The sequence below is a fragment of the Symphalangus syndactylus genome, chromosome 23, assembly GCF_028878055.3.
Source record: "Symphalangus syndactylus isolate Jambi chromosome 23, NHGRI_mSymSyn1-v2.1_pri, whole genome shotgun sequence".
In the NCBI taxonomy this organism is placed as follows: Eukaryota; Metazoa; Chordata; class Mammalia; order Primates; family Hylobatidae; genus Symphalangus; species Symphalangus syndactylus.
Genome location: NC_072445.2, coordinates 25,048,968 through 25,075,047, shown reverse-complemented (window position 1 = coordinate 25,075,047; position 26,080 = coordinate 25,048,968). Strand labels below are relative to the sequence as shown.

Here is a 26,080-nt window from a genome sequence, read left to right as displayed (position 1 = left end):
ATCTCTGTTTTAATGTTAGTGCTGGTCAGTTGTACCTAAATTCCAAAGGCAGGAATGTATAATGAGGTATGTCTGATGACCGCTCCTTCCCATCATGGCCTGAGCTAGTTTTTCAGGTTTCTTTGGAATCCCCTTGGCCGAAAGGAGGATCCATTCAGTTGGTTGGGAGGCTTAGAATTTTTATTGTATTTTATTTTGGTTTCTTAACTTTATTTTGTTTCTTAAACCTTAGCGTGCATAAAAATCAATGGAAATGTTTCTAAATTACTAGTGATCTATATTTTGAACCAACTCTGCAAATGGTACTGAAACTGTAATAGGGTGTCTGTGGACCTACTAGCTAGGTTTTTGAAAAACCCTAGCTTAGAGGATAGGTAATATTCCCTGGGTCCCACAGCTAGAAAGGGACCTAGCGGGATGTAAATCCAGGTGTGTTTCATTCCTGCTGCTCCTCCATGCTGGTCTCCATGTTGCTTTGTACCTGAATGAAGGTTCGATACCTTTCTTGTCTTAGACATCTAATTCTATATGACTATCTGACATCTTTACAATTAGTATTAGATTTCTGTAACTTTGTTCTTTAAAAAATTTTATACATAATACGTAATTTTTTTCTGTTCAAAATAATGTAAAAATATACAAAGCAAAATATCAAGAACCATTTAGCCCTTTCTTTTTGCCCTCCCCTGGATAACTGCTGTTCTCAGTTGGGATTGCATTTTTTAAAATATGTGTATTTATTTATATAACGCATAACTTTAAATATATTAATTAATTGAGTATTTTACTACATGTCAGTTTCTATCCTTAGCATTGTGGATGAATTCATTTTGGAATCCTCACAACACCCTGTGAAGCACTATTACCATCTCTCTTTATCAGGTAGCTAGGAAGCTGAGAAATAGAGATCATAAAACTGGTAGAGGGACAATATTTGGACCCAGTAGTTTGACTCTAGAACTCTTATATGCCATGCTAAGATGTTCCTTAATTCAGCAATGAAAAACATATGTTCTCATTATTCATATGTGACTTTCAAAAAAGTTACGTCTGTATTCAAAATACTATCATATCAGTAATGACAAATCTACTGCATCCTTTTAAATGACTGTGTAGTTACCCAGAGTAGGAATGTGGTATAATTTATTGAATTACCATCTTACTGATGAACACAAATTTTCACCCCAATTTTTTCACTTTTATAAACAATACAACAACAAAAATATTTATGCCTCATTGTACAAGTGGGAGAATTGTTTCACGTCAGTTGATCTTGAAGTGAATTCATAGCCTACCTACAGCTGAGATCACCCATGTTACCTCTTTAAAAATGCAAAACATACCTTCAAGGAACACATTATCACCATATTATAAACTCTTTCAGAACCGGAGAAAAATAAAAATCTTCCTAATTAATTCTTAAGGCCATAGGATTGATTATATAATTAGATAAAGGTGGCACAAAGAAGAAAATTAAAGGCTAATCTCATTGATACTGAGGAGAAGTCTTACCAAATCCAATGTACCTGTGCTTCCAAAGAATCACAAATTATAGTTAAATAGGGTTTAATCCCACGAATGCAAGGATAGTTCTAGAACATCAGGAAAAAAATCTAACATAATTGAGTAAGACAAAATGAGAAGTCTCTCTCTCTTTCCCCAAGATTGTACTTTCTTTTTATAACAATGAGGCCATATATTCCATATATTCAGAGCCAAGAATGACTAAATAAGTTTTATTGTCTTTCTTCCCCTTGTCACGTGCAGTGCCAGCCTCTGCCTACACTACTCTGTCTCTTTGTCTGGGTAAGGGCTTCTTAAATATTCAGAATGTACAAGGTTCCAGGGCACATCAGGGCCATGGGGAAGTGTTGCATATTTTAGGGGGCTAAGGGTGAGTGAGCAGAGAAAACTATTTCTAGGGCAGTGGGGTAGAGTGAAGGATGGTATCAGTGGGTTGAAGAAGGAGAAGATGAACCAAAACAGAAATTAATAGGCTTATTATGGTTCCCAATCACAAGTCTTGGAAAACTTGGGATACTGAGGGTAAAATTTCTCTGTTATTTTATAGAAGCATCTAAAGTAAAGAAATCTGAAATCTAAGCAGACATTTAAAACAAGAGTTTTGAAGGCATTTCATGTTTTTTGTTGTTGTTTTCTTTTGGTGTAGAAAATATGCTGTCTTCCTCTTGAATGTGGCATGGAGTGTTTGTATCCCTTGGTTAAGGGCAAGAGTTAATAATTACAGTACGTTAAACTCATCTGCTTCCCATTAGAAGAAAAAGTGTTTACATGGTAGTATCAAGTGGATTTTGTAGGGTGTTTTCCAAGACCCCAAATCAATTTTTTTAAAAGCATTTGATGAATTTCTATCTGTTAATACTCAACAACAATTTATTATTACAGAAATAGGGGAATTTCTCTTAAGTGGATATAAGGTGTTTACAAGAAGTCCGTAGGAAATATTATAATTGTGAAAGGTTAATTTCATTCCTGTTAGTGTCAAGAATAAAACCTGAATGCCTACTCTTATTTCTATTACTGGAGATACCAAACAATGCAATAGTACATGAAAAAAATAGGATAGAAAGCACAGCCACTTGAAAGAAGCAGGAAAACAATTACTGGTAAGCCTACATTTTTTTTTTCTAGAAAAAATACAAGATATTTAAGTAAAATGGCTGGCAACAACACTAGCATGCAATGAACAACAGCATTCCTGTATAATAGCAATCACCAATTAGAAAATGCAATAGACAAAAGATTCCACTTTTGATAGAAAAAGGTAAAATACCTAGATATAAACAAAAAATTCCTATGTCATGTGAAGAAAACCCCCCTGAAAACCTTGCTAAATAGGTGAAATGCCGTACAAATACAGGAAAACACAATGATGAAAATATTCTCCCCCACATGGATTTATAAATTCAAGTAAGCCTACTTAAAATTGCATTTAGATTTTAAAAAAAATTAGAATGTGAGAAGCTGATTCTAATATTTTTAGGAAAAGCAAATATACAACTGGCAAGGATTTTAATAACCGATTATTTTGGGGAGGGTTGGTTTAGATAAAGCTGGTATGATATTGTCACAGGAAGAGGCAGGAGAGGAAAGTGAATGAGACAAAATAGAGTCCAGAAACAGACCCATGGATATAAGAGAATGTACTTAGGAATTAAGATGGCATTTCAAAACAGTGGGAAAATACTACATTTCAGTAAATTATGTTGGAATAGTTGTCTACCCACATGCTAAAAAAAATTCTGTTGTGTTCCCAAGTCATGCCATGCCAGATGAACTAGAGTCTTATATTAAATATAAAGGAATCAAAAGGAAATACAAGAAACTATTTTTGTATGCTTCTGAAATATTCTGTGTTTCTAAAGTGTGTTTGGGAATATGCTTAAGCTAAATTTTCCATTTGCCTTATTTTGTATCTTCGAGTATTAGTTCTTGGGATATTGAATTGATTATTGATTATTCAGTATATCTCTTTCATAGTTTTCTGATTTTCTTTGTGTTTATAATTCTTTGTTTGCCTTCCCATAAATCCATATTTCAGGAAGTTGTCTCCAGTGATTATGGACCAGCAAAGTGGCAATGGGCAGAACTTTCTAGAGAGTAATCTATGCAAGATAATGGAGTTTGATCTTGTCCTAATATTAACTTAGCAAGCAAAAACTAAAGTCAGAATAAATTGAAACATCATACTGAACTCCAGTTCCAATGGCAGAGTAAAATTTTGCCTAGATCCACAGACATTCAACAGTGTGAAGCATTCCATAAATATCCAAATGTAAAAATTGCAAATATGAAGATAAAATGAGAAGGGAACATTACATATCAAAATGTAAACTAAGGGACATTAGAAACAGGAAGTCAAAGCCAGGTCAAATAAGAAGTCTGCACAGCTTATTCTCTTTCTCATATTTCTTATATTCCTGTCAGCAGAAAAAAATTACATGTCTGACAAGGACTAAAAGACACACACACACATACACACACACACACATGCAAATGTGTATGTGTGTGTGAGAGATTCTTTTTTAATTTGTATTTCAAATAAAATTATGACTAGTCTCTACTTTTAATTTTCATTTCAATTTTGTAAAAGATTTTAAAGTAGTGTATTTACTTTGTTCAAAATTCAAAGAGAAAAAGATTGCTCACTGAAAATTTTCCCTTCACCCATGTTTTCCAGCCAGCCAGTTTCATTTCCTGAAGATGACAGTGTTACTGGTTCCTTCCTTTGGTATCTTTCCAAAGATACTCTATGCTGCATATGCAAAAATGAAAAAAAAACACACATTTATTTTTATTCACTCCCTTTGTATAAATATTACAAATTATACACTATGTGTGCCTTGCTTTAAAAGCTATAATTATTCCATGTAATTGTTCCATATTAGTACAGAAAGATATGATTATTCCATATTAGTACAAAAAGTACTTTAATTTTTAAGAGATTTATTGAGATATAATTCACATACCATAAAATTGATCCATTTAAAGTGTACAATTCGTGGTTTTTTACAGAGACATGCAATTACTACAATTAATTTTGGAACATTTGATTACCCCCCGAAGAAACCCCATACCCCTTAGGCTATAACTCTCTAGTCCGCAATCTTCCCCAGCTACAGGCAACCATTAATCTACTTTCCATCTCTACAGATTTTCCTACTCTAGACATTTCATATAAAAGGAATCACACAGTGAAGTTTCTCACCCTGCATAATGTTCTCAAGTTTCATCCATGTTGTAATGTAGAACTAGTCTCTATTTGAGAACGAATGGATGGCTACAAAGACCCCATATGTAAAATACAAGCTTGGCTTGATATATGGATGTCTAGATGCATGTGCATTAATTTCATTAACTATTTTATGTGTTTACACCGCAGTCACTCATTCTTATGTATTAGTTCTCATTAGTTACTTTTAAAAGAATCCTGTTCAGATGGTGTTAAGGTAATAAAGTTTTTTAAGTAGACGTTAAGCCAAATGCTCATATAGATGGATATATATATATATATATATACACACACACACACACTCAGACATATATATATATATATATATATATATATATATATATATACACACTTTTTTTGAGATAGAGTCTTGCTCTGTTGCCCAGCCTGGAGTGTAGTGGCATGATTTTGGCTCACTGGAACCTCTGCCTCTCGGGTTCAAGTAATTCTCCTGCCTCAGCCTCCCAAGTAGCTGGGATTACAGGCATGCACCACCATGCCTGGCTAATATTTTTCATTTTTTTGGTAGAGAGGTAGAGATGGGGTTTCACCATGTTGGCCAGACTAGTCTGGAACTCCTGACCTCAGGTGATCAACCTGCCTCCGCCTCCCAAAGTGCTTGGATTACAGGCATGAGTCACCATGCCTGGCCAGATAGATATGTTTTTACACACAGAGTTTTATAGTAGAGATCATCCCTGATCTCTATTGGTTATTAGCAGATGGAGTCTAATGTTTACATGATATGATTTAGAGGTGAACTGAAAATGTGTCCCAAGTTCATAGTCTTTTTCAGGGCATTTTAGGTATCCTCAGGCTCCTCTTTAAAGGAGACAAGTATGTATAAATTGCAGCACCCCTTTTTTCTCTTTCTTTCCTCCTGTTGTAACAAAGTGTTTTACCTTCTCCGAAAGGTAATCTCACCTCATGTTCTCTGCATCTTAATGCTGTTATTCCTTTTCAGATATCTCAGTCCATACTTGTCTCCTTCCTTTCTCTTTCTTGTCTGCAGTCTTTCCCTCTCTATATGACATCTCCTATTAGCAAACACATTTTTTGAATGCTCCATATGATTTTAAAAACTCCCTTGAATTAAAAAAAAACCCTCATCTATTTTTAAATAATGATTCTTCTCATTCTGTCTTGGTGAGTTTTGGAGAACATACATTTTCTAGTTGTGAAGCTATTGATTGTACTTAAACTCATCAAAATGTTTTTTCTTTTCCCAAGGATCAGACATATATGTCTAATTGTCCACTTGAAATCTGCACCGGGATGATGTACAGTTATCTTACACTAAAATAACTCAGAGAGAATCCTCTATTCCTGCTCTCTCCCTGCCAAGCCTGCCATTGCCAGTGGCCAACTTACTCTTCTTCCAGCTTTCCCAGTCCAGTACATGGCACCATCTTCCACTCCCAATTGCTCAGGGTTTTTCTTGACGCTTTATCCAATCCTGGCTATTCTGCTTCTTGAATGTTACTCAAATATGTGTTTTTTAATCTCCTCTCTCACCACCCTAATATATGCTTCATGGCCTCTTGGGTGAACCACTAGAATGCCTCTTTTTTTCTTTATTATACTTTAAGTTTTAGGGTACATGTGCACAACCTGCAGGTTAGTTACATATGTATACATGTGCCATGTTGGTGCGCTACACCCGTTAACTCATCCTATCCCTCCCCCCTCCTGTCAGTGTGGCGATTCCTCAGGGATCTAGAACTAGAAATACCATTTGACCCAGCAATCCCATTACTGGGTATATACCCAAAGGATTATAAATCATGCTGCTATAAAGACACATGCACACATATGTTATTGCGGCACTATTCGCAATAGCAAAGACCTGGAACCAAGCCAAATCTCCAACAATGATAGACTGGATTAAGAAAATGTGGCACATATACACCATGGAATACTATGCAGCCACAGAATGCCTCTTAATTATTCTTCTCCTGCTGTGCTTACCCTCATGTACTCCATTCTCCCCCACTGCAGCCAGAGCACTCTTAAAAATATGAGTTGGCTGTGTAATTTTCCTCTTTAATTTCCCCTTAGTGGCTTACTTTCATTCTCAAGACAAAAATCTCGTGGTTTTTACATAGCCTTCCTGATCTGCTCTCTTGCCCACCTTTCTAGCCCTGCCTCTTACCTCTCTCCTCCAGATTCAGCAATGTGGGCATTCCTGTTGCTTTTCAGTCTTTTTAAAAATATATAATTTCAACTTTTCATTTAAATTCAGATGGTACATGTGCAGGTTGGTTACATGTAAGTATTACATAATGCTGAGGTTTGGGATATGAATGAATCCTTTCACCCAGGTAGTGAGCATAGCACCCAATAGGTAGCTTTTCAGCCCTTGCCTTCATCCCTTCTTTCCCTCTCTGGCAGTCTCCAGTGTCTGTTGTTTTCATCTCTATGTCCATGTGTACCCAATGCTTACCTCCACTTATAAGTGAGAACACGTAGTATTTGGTTTTCTGTTCCTGTGTTAATTTGTTTAAGATAATGGCCTCCAGCAGCACCCATGTTGCTGCAAAGAACATGATTTTATTCTTTTTTATGGCTGTGTAGTGTTCCATGGTGTATATGTACCACAGTTTCTTTATCCAATCCACCATTGATGGGCAGGTAGGTTGATTCCTTGTCTTTGCTACTGAGAACAGTGCTGTGATAAACCTACAAGTGCATGTGTCTTTTTGGTAGAATGGTCTATTTTTCTTTGGATATATACCCAGTAATGTGATTGCTGGTTATAATGGTAGTTCTATTTTTAGTTCTTTGAGAAATCACCAAACATTTTTTCCACAGTGGCTGAACTAATTTGGATTCACACCGACAGTGTATAAGCATTCCCTTTTCTTCACAGCCTCGCCAGCATCTATTATTTTTTGGCTTTTTAATAATAGCCATTCTGACTGGTGTGAGATGGTATCTCATTGTGATTTTGATTTGCATTTCTCGCCTTTCAGTCTTTCAGATGTATGGAGCTCTTTCCCGCTTCTGACTTTTCATCTGTCCTGCCTCCTTTCTCTGGAGCAACTCTACACCTAGTTAACTGCTGCTCACTCTTTAGTTCTCAGCTGTTTCACCCTTGATCCCTCGCTGTTACTCTCATAGTATTATGTGTTTTTCTTCTTACCAATTTGCAGAGTTTGTGCTTATGAAGTAAATTTTGCAATTGTGTATTAATGTCTTATTTCCTACAAAATTTTAGATTTCATCAGGCCAGGAACTGTGTTTCTTTGATTCACACGATAGTGAAGTGACAGGTATAGAGCAAGTACTCCAAGCTACATGTTGGGCATATGAAAACAATAGCTGATAATTGAATGCCTTTTATGTGCCAGGCACTGTAATAATTTTTTATGTGGCATTTCGCTTAATTTCTTCTGTTACCCCCATGAAGTAGTATTTCTCTACTTTGTCATGTATAAGTGAGTTGAACCTGGAGGGACTTGGGACACAGCTGATAAATTACTGGAACTATAGAACTACTGAGACCCTTCATATGTGTGGGCTGTTGGTGGGTGGGCATCAGTGGGATTCTGGCCATTTGGTAGTTATGAGCAAATGAGGTCAGTAGTTTCTCAGAGATGGATGGGCACTCAAAAGAAAGAAGAAACAGAAGTAGTCTTTTTTACTTTGAAATGTTGCCTGGGCTTTGCCGTGATCATTTTGGTGGGTATCAGAAGCAAATACTAAAAGGACTTCAGATCTACTTCTTTCTTCTTCCAAAACTCACCCCATCAATTTCATTACCCGGTGGCTCACACCTGTAATCCCAGCACTTTGGGAGGCCGAGGTAGGTGGATCACCTGAGGTCAGGAGTTTGAGACCAGCCTGGCCAACATGGTGAAACCCCGTCTCTACTAATAATACAAAAATTTAGCCAGGCTTGGTGGCGGGCACCTGTAATACCAGCTACTAGGGAAGCTGAGGCAAGAGAATTGCTTGAACCCAGGTGGCGGAGATTACAGTGAGCCAAGATCGCACCATTGCACTCCAGCCTGGGTGACAAGAGTGAAACTCTTGTCTCAAAAAAAAAAAAAATTTCTTCTGTACGTGAAGTAGGAGCCTTGTTTTATTTATGTTTGTTTCTTTGGCATATATTACAGTGTCTGACAAAGCACTTGGTAGTATTTGCTAAGTGAATGAATGGATGAATGAACAAATGTATTGGTCAGTGATAATACCTTTTCTTTATATATCATTTTTCTCCTGGGGTCTTCTAGTGACCTTGGATTAAAAAGAGGAATTAACTCTAAGGACAAGGATTTCAGTATGTTTACCATGCAAAGATATTTTAGAGTATTGGGACTTTTGATAGAGGCTGTAGAATGCAGATATTATTGTTAGAATACTTAGAATTGTGAATAAACATTCTAGGAGCCTTCATGATCTCTGGGACAATATTCGAATTCAAGTGGAAAATAACATATTTTGGAAACCCCAAGCAAGAACTCCTTGCTTTGAATACATGTAATTTACTGGAATTTACAAGACTTTTAAGGGACTTAATTTTTTGGGACTTTCCAAAAAATATGGAAAATATAAAAATATTGAGAACAATGACAACTTCTACAGAAGTTATTTTGTACTTTATAAAATATAAGCACTTTATTAATTTAGGAGCACAACACATAGATTGGTTTGCTCAGAAAATATAAATTTTGGTACAACATATTAAAATAGAAAGTAGAGATTATTTACTAAATATTTGTTAGATACTACATTTTAAACTCACTCTTAAACATCAATTATAATTGATATAATATATGTATATTTAACAAACAAATAGGATACAAGCATCTTATTGTTAAGATCTTAATAATTTTTTGGGTTTCTTTTCCTGCAGAAGAAACAATTGAGAACTTAAGAAAAAATGTCAATAACACCAAGGAAAATTAAAGAATCTCGTAGTTTTTTGGATATATTGCCCTGTCTAGTGTCAAGCAGAGATAAAAAGAGAAGATTTATTTTCAAAAAAGAGCTGATGAGGAGAAATAAACTTATTTGATACAATATTTGATATCTGGACCTTTGCCTAAACAGCACCATTCAGGAGTGAATCACTTATTTCATAGATATTCATATTTTTCTATTCAGGGTAAAAGTACAAAATATATTTATTTACTAAAAGTTGATCGTATTATTATTCTTAAGGAAACAAATCAAAACAAAAACCCACATAGGAAAATAAGTTTGGTGCTTAGTTTGGCTTTAACACCAACTGTAACATGTAAAAATGTAATAATTGGATCACCTGAGAGTTGCCGGTTTATGCCTTTTCACATATTAAGCATTATTCACTACAGGATTGGAGAGGGATTTTATCCCCAAACCTCATGTTAGTTGGAATTCGTTAACAATGTATAGAGGTAATAGAATTATGTGGATAAAGCCAAACTGTAGTTTAACATCAGACCTAAAGTTTATCAAAATGCATATTGTTCCTTTTTAGGTCTTCTGGGGATTGCAAGGTCTAGGTTTTTTGTTTGTTTGATTGTTGTTGTTGTTGTTTTTGCATTGAGCCATCTGAGCAAGGTAACAACTATAGACCTTGGTTTAAATAGCAATGCCATGTCGACCACTCTGATTTCTTTGAAGTCTAATGAAGAGAACAGTAGCATAGCACTGTCTCTAGATTTAAAACAATAATAATAAAGCCTGGGATGACAGAAGGCACAGATTCTTTTCTATTTTTATGAAAACAGCAGCACCTTCTGGTATTTTCCTTTCAGAATTTGGGATGCAGAGGACTGATCTGATACAGTTGGTAATTTTACTTAAAAACCTTCCTATTAAATAGATTCAAAATATTTCTGAAGAACAGATGGTATAGACTAGAGGAAGAAATAAACATTGTATGTTAAACATTTTATTGATCAATTAAAATATCATAATTTAAAATGTTTATTCTACTATGGGAATTATGCATGTCTGTGTATATTGAAAAAGACACAGAAAGAATGTGGGGAGTGGGATGGGGACTTACTGTCCAAAGTTTAAATGGGACTCTTCTCATGAGGTGAGAGTGAGAAGAGCTATTTTCCTCTCCTCCCCTTCCATCCTCTCTCTCTCTCTCTCTCTCTCTCTCTCTCACACACACACACACACACACACACACACACACACACAATCAGGCCAGCAGATGGTTTTTCTTCAAGGTGTTAGGAAACTGGCTTTTAGGCTTGAATCGTGTGCCTCTGGGCACTTTGAAACTGCCACTTCTGCCGATTTTTAAGACCAGTTTGAAAAAAAATGATAGGCAGAGTAGAATAAAGAAACCACCTGTGTGGATTTGATGAAAAAGGCAGACTATAAAGCCAACAACTCTTTGAAAAGAGTTTAGTTATAGAAAGACTGCATCCTTATCTTCTAGCACGTCTCTGTTCAGCTTTTTCTACAAGAGAATGAACTCTAGAGAACTGAATACCATCATCTCAGTAAATTAGTCTACTTGACACTAATTTTCAATCATGTTCATCTTTCATCTCTGTGAACTATTTATGTATAAGAGTTTCCATTCTGTTTTAAGAATACTTTTCTTGGACATATCATTCATCTTTATAAATTATGATAGACTATTTAGATAAATTGTTAGATGCCTCCAAAGTTAAACAAGACCACAAAAGAAAGAAAATATCACCAATCATTGTGTAAAATATATATTTAAAGTAGTCACTTTGGAGCTAAAAATATTTTCTTTCTACAAAGGAAGATTAGATCATTTAATAGTGATTCAAATGGCTTTAAATTTACTTTTCCTTTGGTTCACATATTTAATAGAAAATATAGGGGCCAAGGCTGAATGTAAAAAAAAAACCATTAATTATGGAAGGTACAGGAAAATAACAAGCCCACAAATAGTCCTTGTATGTCCTGCTCTGCCTGGCATGCCATTGCTCTCCCTCAGAAGTCTGAGCTGTGTCCAAAGTCAGTATAGGCTGCTTTCATGACAATAGCAGGGTTGTAGTGGAAACTGTCTTACCACCTAAGTTATGGGGCCTGATACAGTGCATACCATACAAGCAGTGGGTCTGCCTGCCCTAAATTATGCCTGTTCATGTGACCCCATCATTATTCCCAGGATCTGTGCCCTTTGCCCTTGATCTCATTTCTACGGGATTTAGACAAGTGTCAGACCCTTGGAATGCTACACAATAGTGACCTTGATTCTCTACTTTGCTGGGAAAAAAAGTGAGTTTAAATCTAGTGTTGAACTTACATGGAATGCTTTGTAAGTATGGTAGTCAAATTGTTCTTGATACAAAAGAAGCCCCAGCCCTCTTTCAGAGACATCTGTCTTTCAGTCTGGCTCAGGTTTTCTGGTCTTGAGGCTAGTTAATGCATTTCTAATAAAACACTGAGTCTTTTTTGCTGTTGTTGTTGTTGTTGCATTTGGTGCAGGGAAAAATTCAGGGGTTTCTCCTTATTGTTAACTTTCCAGATATTATTTTTTAAGCTTTAGTGTTAATTGTAAAAATAGAACACTTTGAGGAAAAAAAGACCAAAAAGCCAAAACACCGCTTGGCAAAACACACTAGGATAAAGATGGTGGTGTTTAGTGCTTGATGGATGAACAAGTGGTTAAAGGGTGTAATTCGGAACCAAGAGGCACCACCCCATGGCTAGTCCTGAGCCCCTTTGGGGGGAAAAGCAGTCTTTAATTACATCTGGAACTCATTAATTCTTTTTGGAGCCTCTTTCCAGATCAGCTCCCCCATCAGCCACCCATTGAGCAACAGAAATTCCAGATGGTTCCCTCCATATGCCAGTGCTCATTCTCTCAAGTAGGATAGATTGGTCACTGACAGAATAGGGTGGAATATCTGTAGCCAAGGCAGGACAGGGTGGAAAGCACTGGAGCACACTTAAATTAGAGGTGGTCCATCACTTATATTATTAAGTAAGTTGTATAAATAGCTATTTCTGAGTGATTGCTCTGAAATATCTTGAGTAATTTTATGGAAAGAATGTTAATTCTAGAGAATGTGGCACATAGATGCCAGCTTTCCTCTCCTGGAAAAGAGAGAAATCCTCTGCAAGTGTCATTGTAGCTGAGGATTGGTCAGTTTAGACCTGCAGATGATCTGCTCTGGAGGGTACATTAGGGTGAATTCTTTTGCTCATGTAACTAGCTGAAATCTTTATTACTGTGATACAAGGAGAACTCCTTTATAACAATCTCTATATGGCATGTGCTTATTTTATTTTAGCAGAATTTTCTTATAATAGATGCATTGATAGACTCCAGTTTGAAGCAGCTGGGAATAAAAACAGAGTCAACCTCCATGTAATTAAAAAGTATGTCATCATTTCAAGTATATCACATTATTTATTTGTAGATATACCTGTCTTCATCTGATGGTGGGAAACATGACTCACTCATGTTTAAATTCCTACCACCCATCAAGATTTGTCACATTATGGGGAAGGAAAGAAAGAAAGAAGAAAAAATGGAGAGATGAATCCAGGGAATTTCAAAGTGAAAAGTGTGGCACCAAAAGAAATAAGACTAATGTTTCTATTATTGTCTTCATTCTATACTTTTCCTTTGATAACTATTGGAATTTATGTGTGTGCACACACATGTGCTTGTGTGTGTGTGTGTGTGTGTGTGTGTGGTGTTATTTTTGACCATCTATTATGGGTTAAATATTATTCTTCTAGGTCCTGAGAAAATAAGTGAGAACATCAGCTGTGTTCCTGTTCTCAAGTGGTTATAATAGTCTGTCTGTGATTCATGGGAAATTTGTTGGTACATTTGGAGTTGGTAAGGCAATTAAAAGGGAAAATTTCTTCTAAAAGGGGTATAATTTAAACTTCATGTACTTGTCATATTTTAGCTGAGAAATACATCTAAAAGCACATACTATCATACTTTTATATGTATGTGTGAGTACTCTGTGGATGAGAGAAAGCATTAGTTCAACCAATTTTATTGTTTTGTACAATCAGGTTTAATAGCTGAATATTAGTTGAGTGTGCTATAGGTTGGAACAGATATAAACCAATTTGTATAAACCTCTTGCTTTGAGACAAGGAGAATGAAACCAATTTGGAAAACATATTTTAGGATATCATCCAGGAAAACGTCCCCAACCTAGCTATGCAAGCCAACATTCAAATTCAGGAAATGCAGAGAACCCCAGTAAGATACTCCATGAGAAGATCATTCCCTAGACACATAATCATCAAATTCTCCAAGGTCAAAATGAAGGCAAAAATGTTAAAGGCAGCCAGAGAAAGGCCAGGTGACCTACAAAGGGAAGCCCATCAGACAAACAGCAGACCTCTTAATGGAAACACTCTAAGCCAAAAGAGATTGGGGGTAAATATTCAACATTCTTAAAGAAAAGACATTCCAACACAGGATTTCTTTTTCTTTCTTTCTTATTTTTTTTTGAGGTGGAGTCTTGCTCTGTCACCCAGGCTGGAGTACAGTGGTGTGATCTCGGTTCACTGCAACCTCTGTCTCCTGGGTTCAAGCAATTCTTGTGCCTCAGCCTCCCATGTAGCTGGGATTACAGGTATGCATCACCATGCCTGGCCAATTTTTGTATTTTTAGTAGAGACAGGGTTTTGCCATGTTGGCCAGGCTGGTCTTGAGCGTCTAGGCTCAAGTGATCCACTTACCTTGGCCTCCCAAAGTGCTGGAATTACAGGCATGAGCCACTGCACCTGGCTCCCAACCTAGAATTTCTTATCTGGACAAACTAAGCTTCATAATTGAAAGCGAAATAGGATCCTTTTTAGATAAGCAAATGCTGAGGGAATTTGGTACCACCAGATCTGCCCTACAAGAACTGAAGGAAGCCCTAAATATGAAAACAAAAAGCTGTTACCAGTCACTACAAAAACACACTGAAATACACAGACCAGTGATACTATGGAGCAACCGCATAAACAAGTCTGCAAAATAACTAGCTAGCATCATGATGACAGGATCAAATACACACAGTATCAATACTAGCATTAAATATAAATGGGTTAAATGCCCCAATTAAAAGACACAGAGTCTTTTAAAGCTGGATAAAGAACCAAGACCCATCAGTGTGCTGTCTTCAAGAGTCCTATCTCACATGCAAAGACACACATAAGTTCAAAATAGAGGAATGAAGAAAAATTTACCAAGCAAATGGAAAACAGAAAAAAAGCAGGGGTTGCAATCCTAGTTTCTGACAAAATGGGCTTTAAACCAACAAAAATCAAAAAAGACAGAGAAGGGCATTACATAATGGTAAAGGGTTCAATTCAACAAGAAGAGCTAACTATCCTAAATATATATGCACCCAATACTGTAGCACCCAGATTCATAAAGCAAGTTCTTAGAGACCTTCTAAGAGACTTAGACTCCCACATAATAATAGTGCGAGACTTTAACACCCCACTGACAATATTAGACAGATAATTTAGACAGAAAATTAACAAAAATATTCAGGACCAGAACTCAACTCTGGATAAAGTGGGCCTGATAGATATCTACAGACCTCTCCACCCAAAAACAAAGGAATATACATTCTTCTCATCACCACACAGCACTTACTTTAAAATTGATCATACAATTGGAAGTAAATCACTCTCACCAAATGCAGAACTGAAATAATAGCAGTCTCTCATAACACAGCACAATCAAATTAGAACTTAAGATTAAGAAATCTATTCAAGGCCAGGCACAGTGGCTCACAGCTGTCATCCCAGCACTGTGGGAGGCCGAGGTGGGTGGATTGCCTGAGATCAGGAGTTCAAAACCATCCTGGACAACATGGTGAAACCCTGTCTTTACTAAAAATACAAAAATTAGGCAGGTATGGTGGAAGACACCTGTAATCCCAGCTACTCAGGAGCCTGAGGCAAGGGAATCTATTTGAATCCAGGAGGCAGAGGTTGCAGTGAGCTGATATCACACCCCTGCACTCCAGCCTGGGCGACAGAGTGATGAGACTCTGTCTCCAAAAAAAAAAAAAAAAAAAGAAATCTATTCAAAACCACACAACACCACGGAAATGAACAACCTTCTCCTTCTCCTGAATGACTCTTGAGTAAATAATGAAATTAAGGCAGAAATCAAAGAGTTATTTGAAACTCATGAGAACAAAGATACACCATACCAGAATATCTGGGACACAGCTAAAGCAGCATTAAGACAGAAATTTATAGCACTAAATGCCCACATCTAAAAGCTAGAAAGATCTCAAGTTAACAATCTAACATTACAACTAAAAGAACTAGATAACCTAGAGCAAACAAACCTCAAAGCTAGCAGAAGACAAGAAATCACCAAGATCTGAGCTGAACTGAAGGACATAGAGACATGAAAACCCTTCAGAAAATCAACAAATGTAGGATTTTTTTGAAAAACACTAATTAAATAGACTGCTAGCTAGATTAGTAAAGAAGAAAAGAGAGAAGATTGAAATAAACACAATCAGAAACAACAAGGGGGATATTACCACTGACCCCAGAGAAACACAAACAACCCTCAGGGAATATTATAAACACCTCTTGCACATAAAGTAAAAAATTTAGAAGAAATGAACAAATTCCTGGACACATGCACCCTCCCAAGACCGAACCAGGAAGACATTGAATCCCTGAATAATAATGAGTTCTGAAAATGGGGCAGTAATAAATAGCATACCAACCAAAGAAAGCCCAGGACCAGGTGGATTCACAGCTGAATTCTACCAGAGTTACAAGGAAGAGCTGGTACTATTCCTACTGAAACTATTCCAAGAATTAAAAAGGAAGGACTCCTCCCTATCTCATTTTATGAGGTCAGCATCATCCTGATACCAAAACCTGACAAAAAGAAAAATTTGGGCCAATATTATTGATGAACACCAATGCAAAAATTCTCAACAAAATACTGGCAAACTGAATCCAGCAGCACATCAAAAAGCTTATCCAGCATTATCAAGTAGGCTTCATCCCTGGAATGCAAGGTTGGTTTAATATATGCAAATCAGTAAATGTGATTCACTACACAAACAGAACTAAAGACCAAAACCACATGATTATCTCAATAGATGCAGAAAAGCTGTTTGATAAATTCAATATACATTCAAATTAAAAACTCTCAATAAATTAAGTATTGAAGAAATATACCTCAAAATAATAAAAGCCATATATGACAAACTCGTAGCCAATATTCTATTGAATGGGCAAAAGCCAGAAGCACTCCCCTTGAAAACTGTCACAAGACAAGGATACCCTTTGTCACCACTCCCATTCAACATAGTATTGGAAGTTCTGGCCAGGGCAATTAGGCAAGAGATGGAAATAAATAGGAGGAGAGGAAGTTAAACTATCTTTGTTTGCAGATGACATGATCCTATAGCTTGAAAACCCTATTGTTTCAGCCCAAAAGCTTCTTAAGCTGATAAGCAACTTCAGCAAAGTCTCAGGATACAAAATCAATGTGCAAAAATCTCTACAATTTCTATGAACTAACAATAGACAAGCCAAGAGCCAACTCGCAAATGAACTCCCATTCACAATTGCCACAAGAAGAATAAAATACCTGTGAATACAGCTAACAAGGGAAGTGAAGGACCTCCTCAAGGAGAACTACAAACCACTGCTCAAAGAAATCAGAGATGACACAAACAAATGGAAAAATATTCCATGCTCATGGATAGGAAGAATCAATATCATGAAAATGGCCACACTATCTAAAACAATTTATAGATTCATTGCTATTCCCCTTAAACTACCATTAAGATTCTTCACAGAATTAGTAAAAACTATTTCAAAATTCATACAAAACCAAACAAGAGCCCGAATAGCCAAGGCAATCCTAAGCAAAAAGAGAAAAGCTAGAGGCATCATGTGACCCAACTTTAAACTATACTGCAGGGCTACAGTAACCAAACAGCATAACCAAACAGCCTGGTACTGGTACAAGAACAGACACATAGACCAATGGAACAGAAAGAGAAGGCATAAATAAGACTGCACGACTACAACCATCTCATCTTTGACAAACCTCAAAAAACAAGCAGCGGGGAAAGAGTTTTCTGTTTAATAAATGATGCTGGGAGAATTGGCTAGCCATATGCAAAAAAACTGAAACTAGGCCCCTTCCTTAAGCCATATACAAAAATCAACTCAAGATGGAATAAAGACTTAAACGTAAAGCCCACAACCATAAAAACCCTGGAAGAAAACCTAGGCAATACCATTCAGGACATAGGCACAGGTGAAGATTTCATGATGAAGATGCCAAAAGCAGTTGCAACAAAAGCAAAAATTGACAAATGGGATATAATTAAACTAAAGAGCTTCTGCACAGCAAAAGAAACTATCATCAGGGTAATCAAGCTACAGAATGAGAGAAAAATTTTGCAATCTATGCATCTGACAAACATCTAATATCCAGCATCTATAAGGATCTTAAATTTACAAGAAAAAAACAACCCCATTAAAAAGTGGGCAAAGAACATGAAGATACCTCTCAAAAGAAGACATACATGCAGCCAACAGACATACGAAAAAAAGCTTAACATCACTGATCATTAGAGAAATGCAAATCAAAACCATAATGAGATATCATCTCATACCAGTCAGAATGGCTATTATTAAAAAGTCAAAAAAGGTGTGGTGGTGGACACCTGTAGTCCCAGCTACTCGGGAGACTGAGGCAGGAGAATGGTGTGAACCTGGGAGGCAGAGCTTGCAGTGAGCCGAGATCACGCCACTGCACTCCAGCCTGCATGACAGTGAGACTCCTCTCAAAAAAAAAAAAAAAAAAGTCAAAAAGCAACAGATGCTGGTAAGGTTGTGGAGCAAAAGGAATGCTTTTACACTGTTGGTGGGAGTGTAAATTAGTTCAATCATTGTGGAGACCGTGTGGTGATTCCTCAAAGACCTAGAGGCAGAAATACCATTCGACCCAGCAATCCCATTACTGGGGATATAATCAAAGGAATAGAAACCATTCTGTTTTAAAGACACATGCACACATATGTTCATTGCAGCACTATTCACAATAGCAAAGACATGGAATCAACTTAAATGTCCATCAATGATAGACTGGATACAGAAAATGTGGTACATAGACACAGCGGAATACTATGCAGCCATAAAAAGGAATGAGATAATGTCCTTTGCAGGGGTATGGATGGAGCTGGAGGCCATTACCCTTAGCAACCTAACACAGGAACAGAAAACGAAATACCACATGTTCTTGCTTGTAAGTGGGAGCTAAGTGATGAGAACACATGGACACAAGGCAGGGAACAACACACACTGGGGCCTGTCAGAGGGCAGGGGGTGGGAGGAGGAAGAGGATCAGGAAGAATAGCTAATTGATGCTGGGTTTAATACCTTAGTGATGGGATGATCTGTGCAGCAGGCCACCGTGGCACAAGTTTACCTGTGTTAACAAACCTGCACATCCTGCTCATGTATCCCTGAATTTAAAATAAAATATGAAAATAAATAAGTAAATAGAGGCAAAACCCTCTTGTTTTTACAAATTTTGCTTCAAATAATTCTTAAAGTCAGGAACCCATAAAATGTATGCTAAACCTAGAACATTCTCTAGGTACTTCACTCTTTTATTTGAATATTTTGAAAAGTGCAAGAGATGAGATTAAGATATATATTTATTTTTGTCTATTTAGCTTGATCATTCATTTTGTACCAGTCATCAATGAGCTCTTGAATTTAAGGTATATAGGGGATTAAACACAACAGATCTGGACGACATTTATTTAGTGTTTTTATCTTCAGTATTGCAAAAACACTAGGGATTTAAAAAGAAAAAGAATGATCACTTAAGGAAGTCAGAGTGGGAGAGGAAGTCATAATCACACTGAAGACGAGCCCAGTGACAGTTACTTCCTCACGTACAATAGTGTATGTATATAATTTGAATAATGTGTCTCAGTACTCTGATAGATGTACGTACAGGGTGTCACTGAAGTGTAAAAGAGAGAGCTTGTTTCCCTAGGGGAAGTGGTGGAGCCAGTGAGGAGAGAGAGTAGCTTGCTAGCAGAACTACTGCTTGCTTTGCATCCTGATGGGATAGGACCATACTTTGAGAACCACTGCTCTACATCTAACTGAGAGAAAAGGGGAGGGAAAAGCCATACAGAATTTATGGACCAGGCGTAGCGATGTCATACTTTAATTCTTCCCACATTTTATTGGCTACAACCCAGTCACATGGCTTCATCAACCTGCAAAGGAGGTGGAAACTGTAGTCTAACTGTGAACTTAGTAAACAAGAGAAATGGTTGGTTTGTAACCCTATAGTCTCTGCCACAGGAGGGTATGGCCATTCTTATAATGCAGGAAGCAGGGAAGGGCTAGGAAAGACAACTCATGACAAGTTACTTTGCTTGGGCATGTCCTTAAGAAGAGCAAGTGCATTGTTTCCTAGAATGAGAGATGAGATTATATTAACAAAATAATTCCTTATAAAACTTTACATGTGTTAGTGATTATGGTACTAGAAATTTAAGCAAAAATCTTTATTTGGTAACATTAATTAGTGTTGAATTACTGCTAAATTTCAGAAAGTAACACTTAATGCTTTGGCATACATGAAATACTTATTGTTTTAAATGAAAGTGTTGTGTTTATATATTACTCTATAGTAAATCTCAGGCAAAAGCTATGATTATTTCTTCTGAAGTTATATGAAGACTGCTTTTATGAAAGGGGAAATAAAACATAATGATTTTAAATTGTCCAGTAAGCTCTATAAGCATGGGAAGCTAAGGGACAATAGTAAAAATAACATCAAGCATTTATTAAGCATGCACCATGTACTTCACTTTACACAATGTGACTTAGGAAATTAGAGATAGCTTACTAATATTGTATAAGCATTTTCAATCTATTAACTCATTTAAATGAGTTAACTCTCACAAAAAGTCCCATGAACAAAACAGTTATTTTTAGTATTATTCGCATTCCACAGATGAGATAACTGAGGCACAGAGAGATAAAGTTATTTGCCTAGACAGCTAGCAAGTAGCAGAATTGGTATTCACATCCAAATAGTCTGCCTTCAGAGGCCAATGTCATGTCTACTGTTCTGTACATCCCTGAAACTACAGCCAAAAGTGAAGAGACAGGAACAAAGTGTAGGGAGCTCATTCGATCTGTGTGTTTCCACTGCAGTAGACTTGGGGCAGCTGTTTGGTGCATAAGCAGTGCATTTTGTCCATGAACATGGTGTGTTAAGCAATGGCAGCACTTATCAATCAGAACTTATTTTCCTGTTCAGTAAGGCCTAGCCTTTGGCAGACTACTTGTTCTTCCAGTTGCTATACCTGTCCTGGTTTAGATAACACTGTACACAGCTCCCAAACTGCTGGGAAAACCCCAGAATAAACATGTAATTCTTGTTTTTGTGACATATCTGAGCAATTTCTTTTTCTTCCACAGACAGAACTGTCCTTGTGGATACAGATCTTCCATTCTTCAAAGGGCTGTATGTGATGGGGACCTTAGACTTCCCTGTGGACAGAAGCAATGTTCTGAGTGTGGCATGCATGGTCATTGCAGGCGGGGAGCTGAAAGTTGGTGAGTAAAGGCATGAGGATTGCCAGCATGTTGGGAATTATACTCTGTGAGAAGAGGCTCTGGGAAACATGATATCATCAAGCAGGTTGCTTAACAGAGTTTAGGGAGGGTTAAGGTAGTAGTGAGTGTACTAGTAAAGTTACTCTTTGGCAAGCTTTACACGTGGTCAGAGGTGGCTTGTATTGGTCATTCTTTCATGCCCGTGTACTATCAGGCTGTTTCTGGTCTGCCTGCTGCTGCTCATTCGAGGGCTATTTTTTACTTCCTCCAGGCTGCAGATCAATTCTTCCTTTAGGTTTTCTTTTTTGTCAGACTATGCCTGTAACTCACTCTTTCAGAAGATATCATAGGATGGATTTGATATCATCTGATCAACTAACTCACAATAAAATTTCAATTGTTGTCTTAACATAATTTCCTGGGAAAATAGACTTGAAAGCAAAGCTATGTGCTAGCACTTTACTGGGACAAATAATCCCAAATATGTGAGAGTGAAGGGAAAAGAAAAGTGAGGAGGAAAGGGAGGGAAAGCAAATACAAGGTAGCAAATACAAGCAAATACAGCTTCTCAAAGAAGCATGCTTGGTTTGCTTGGTTATGTGGGATATCTTGAGAGAAGCCTTATTAGAACAACCATATCTTGGGACAATATGGGGGAGGTAGTGAGGAGAAGGCAAGCATCTCACCTGGCCCATTCCGCGCCGTTAACTCCTCTGACTTTGTTATTTTTGTGGCTCCCTGGGTAGCTAGTGGAAGGACCAGAGAATCAGTAGATGCGAGGAGATGAGGCTCCTCTTGCTGGGAAGTGGATCATGTTGTTGAGGCCACAGGACAGGCAGAATGGAATGGATCTAGGGTAGTGTATTAACCAGATTTGGCTTATTTAAATAAAAAAAACCTGAAATGTTATGGGTAGACTATGTACTTAGAACTGTTGTAAGCAATAGGTATAAATGCTGAAAAGACATGTACCCTGTCTCCAAAGGAACTACTTTAGAACTTTAGTAAGGCATTTTACTTTGCCCCAGGAAGAAGATTAAAAGAGAATTCTCAGAAAAAAATCATATCATATTCCAAAGAAATATATCTCTGGTGGTAAGGAAATATTTAGATATCATTGTTAGGTAGCATGAAAAGTTTAGAATCTCTGCTGGGAGAAAATTCTAGGTCTAATTACCTGAACAAAGGTTAAGTCACTGTAAAAAGATTTCTGAAAAAATATGGTCAATCCTTTTCTTGAATACTTCCAGTGGCAAAAAAATCAAAACCTTTCAAGGCAACCTGTTCTCATTGTTTAAAATCCTATTAGAATTCTTTTTGTTCTATTAAGCTAAAGTCCATCTTCCTCCCATTTCTATAGGTTCAAGCTCTTCCCCTTGAGCCATTCAGGACAAGTATCATACTCCTTTTAATTCTATAGCCCTTTATTCACATCTTCTGGAATCTTTTCTGTTTTAGGTCATACAGTTTATAACTATGGCTCATAGTTATTGCTGTTTTAAGTATTTTTTTTTTAGTCTATGGTACAAAACTGGAAATACAGAAAAACAAAGAGAATTAAATGGTGGAAATGAAGTGATCACTCAAAGTTTCCAAGTGCAAATATTTCCAAGTGCAAATATAACCACAATTAATATTTTGGTGTTTTATCTCAAAGTCATTTTTTTTCTTACGCATACACACACACACATGCACACATATATTTCAAAATGTAGGGTACATACTTGATTTTTTTGATCCTGTATAAACAATGTAAGAATTTCCACAACTCATTATATTTCAAAGGCCCAACTTTAATAATTTCAACAGTATATAATATATGGGAATGTATGGATATACATGTATATATAATAATTTAGCCATTTTTCTCTTGTTAAGCATCTAAGTTATTTCAGATTTTTGTCCTTGTAACTCACTCTGCAATGAACATTCAATAATTAAATCATTATTCATATCTTCATTTCCTTAGGATGGGCTTTTAAACATGAAATTAATGGGCCTAAGGATAAGAACATTTTTAAAAGGTTTTTAATACATCCTGCCAAATTGCTTTTCAGAAAAATTTTACAAATTTGTCCACCCCATTTCCCATAGTTATGAGATTCCCTCTTTCTTGCTGGCATTGCCTCTAAACACGACTTTGTTTTGTTTAATTCCTCCTAAAGCCAGGGAGGAAGAACTATTCCCAGGTGGGATCTGACTATTCTGAACAGAGTGAGATGAGTATAGCGGTTAACAGAATGGGCTCTAAGTCAGATGGTGGGGGGACCAAATCCACCTTGGCCACCTGTTGGCTGTTTGACCTTAAGCAAGTCAACCTCTGGGCACCTTCATTTCTTCATCTGTAACGTATGTAGGATAACAGTAGAACCTTCCTCAGAGGGATATTAAACATAACAGCTCATAGGAAGTGCTTGGTATATAGTAGGTGTTCAATAAATGTTTATCAGCCAGGGTGCCAACAGAAAATATATGTCATATGCATTAGACAGTTTGAAGGGATTTAAATAAAGGAATGATTTACAAATATCCAAATGGGATGAGGTATATCCTAGGGCTAGTAAAGCCAGTTATCCTTACTACCTCTTGCCATAAAGGATGAAGAAAACAATGTTACAGGAACCCAGAGATAAAGAGGGAGGTTTAGAGAGGGTTGTCAGACCATCCCAGAGGCATGGCCTTTGTATGGCTGGGATTCAACCAGTACATGGAAGGAACTACAGGAATAAACACTCTTACCTCATTCTTCTGCTTCCCTTCTGTCTTCTGCTTGTGCTACCATTTGGCCACATCCGACTGGAAGTCAGAGTAAAGGAGAACTCCTTGATGCAGTACACATAGGTCAGCCACATCCTGGGCCACTGGGTAGGGTGGCGAAGCGCAGAGTTTGGAAATGGAGGTGTCAACAGAAGCTCTCCAGCACAGTCAGCCTCCAGCTATCAGAACAGATGTGATTCTTCTGTTAATACAGTCAAATATTAAACTGACTTCTTTTTCCAGCCAGGTCATGCTGTTAGTCCTGCCAACTATACTGTCGGCTCTAATTCCTGCTCTTTCTATTTGTGCTGCCACAAATACATATCTCTACATTGTACAGTTGTATTGGGCTTATTTTGTTTTCCCTTGGGTTTTGAGGGAATCTAAGGGCAATACTTTTTACCTGTCTCTTCATTTGATTATTTCAATTCATCTTTCTACACTGCAGATATTCTCTTGAAGTCTGGTCTTTTCCTCACAGATTACTACCATTTGCCCGTTTGTTTAATATTCTGTAAAATCCTCATCCAATTAATTGAGAGATATTAAATACAATTGAGCCCTGTTCTTGTTACTACAAAACTTATTTCCAGTTGATATCTTCTATTGCTAAGATTGATCTCTTTTTTCAGTAAGTTATATTTAGACTTCTAAGGTCAGTCATTACTATAATATATAGCTTGCTGCCTGAAAAATTTGTACCTTTGAAGGTAAGTGACACTGTGCCACTTTCCAGTTTTACTTTGCATATTTCAGGTCTCATTTAAAAATTTCTCCATTCCCAATTCTGTTTTCTACCCGTCACTGGATAGTGGTGTATTCTTTTTCTCTTTACTTCATCCATGTGTTCCGGGCCTAAACGTTGGTTATTGGAACCCATCTGCCCAATCCTATGTGTATTATGCCTGAAGGAAGACTTTCAACCCATCTGTCCAATTTCACCACACCCTAAAGAAATCCCAACATGAAACAGATAATAAGACTAGTTAGTAAACAAACTTAATAGATTTGGACGTTGGCACCGAGTGCTGCCAGAGTATGCCTGCTATCTGATGCCATTTGATCCAAGTCCCAACATTGTGGAATTATATTTTTTGGTGATCTTGCTTTTTTTTTTTTTTCTTGAGATGGAGTTTTGCTCTTATTGCCCAGGCTGGAGTGCAGTGGCGCCATCTCAGCTCATTGCAACCTCTGCCTTCCAGTTTTAAGTAATTCTCCTGCCTCAGCCTCCCAAGTAGCTGGGATTACAGCCACTCGCCACCATGCCTGGCTAATTTTTGTATTTTTTATTAGAGACAGGGTTTCACCATGTTGGCCAGGCTGGTCTCGGACTCCTGACCTCGTGATCTGCCTGCCTTGGCCTCCCAAAGTGCTGGGATTATAGGCATGAGCCACCATGCCCAGCCGGCGGTCCTGATTTTAAGGCAACTGGTGCTGGCACAGGTATCACTGGACTTTTAATAGAGTTGAATCATAGAATGCTAGAATTAGAAAGGAAGTTCAAGATCAAAGCTTTGCTTAGAGGGCCATAGCTGCATCACAAATGCCAAACTCAATTTCATTCCTCGTTCAGTGCTTGCCTCATTAGTCTGATAAAACACTTAAGATAAGCTTAAAGAATTTCACATGTGTGTCCATTCTTTCATTTATCATGGGTTTACTCAGTGTCTGCCATGTACCAAGTACCATGTGGGATACTGGGCATATAGAAACAGAAATCATGAACCTGAACTTTCAAGAGGTGTCTCAGTAAAATAGCGTGACAAATGAGTAAAAACATGATTGGAAGGATCATGTCTTCCAACCTAGAGGGAGCTTAAAGATAAGGGAAGAGATGTGAACAGGTACATATTTTAGATGAGCATTATACTTTTGGGAAACTGTAAGGGATGGGTATGTCTGGATTGTAGGCTTTGTACGAAATGGTGGTAGTAGATGAAGCACCTTGACCTGATATACTATGCCAAGGAGTTTGGATTTTCCTATGAAGGCAGTGGGTAGTCACTGGATAGTTTTAAGCAAGGA

The 26,080-nt window shown here is 37.2% G+C and overlaps 1 protein-coding gene across 1 annotated transcript in view; it reads left to right on the top strand.

Annotated features, from left to right (window-relative positions):
* PKHD1 (PKHD1 ciliary IPT domain containing fibrocystin/polyductin) overlaps window positions 1-26,080 on the top strand; it is a 462,062-nt gene that overhangs the window by 266,940 nt on the left and 169,042 nt on the right. The window contains exon 52 of the mRNA XM_055263099.2: window positions 21,161-21,298. Coding sequence (XP_055119074.2) covers window positions 21,161-21,298 — 138 coding nt within the window. The remainder of the gene's footprint in view (window positions 1-21,160; window positions 21,299-26,080) is intronic.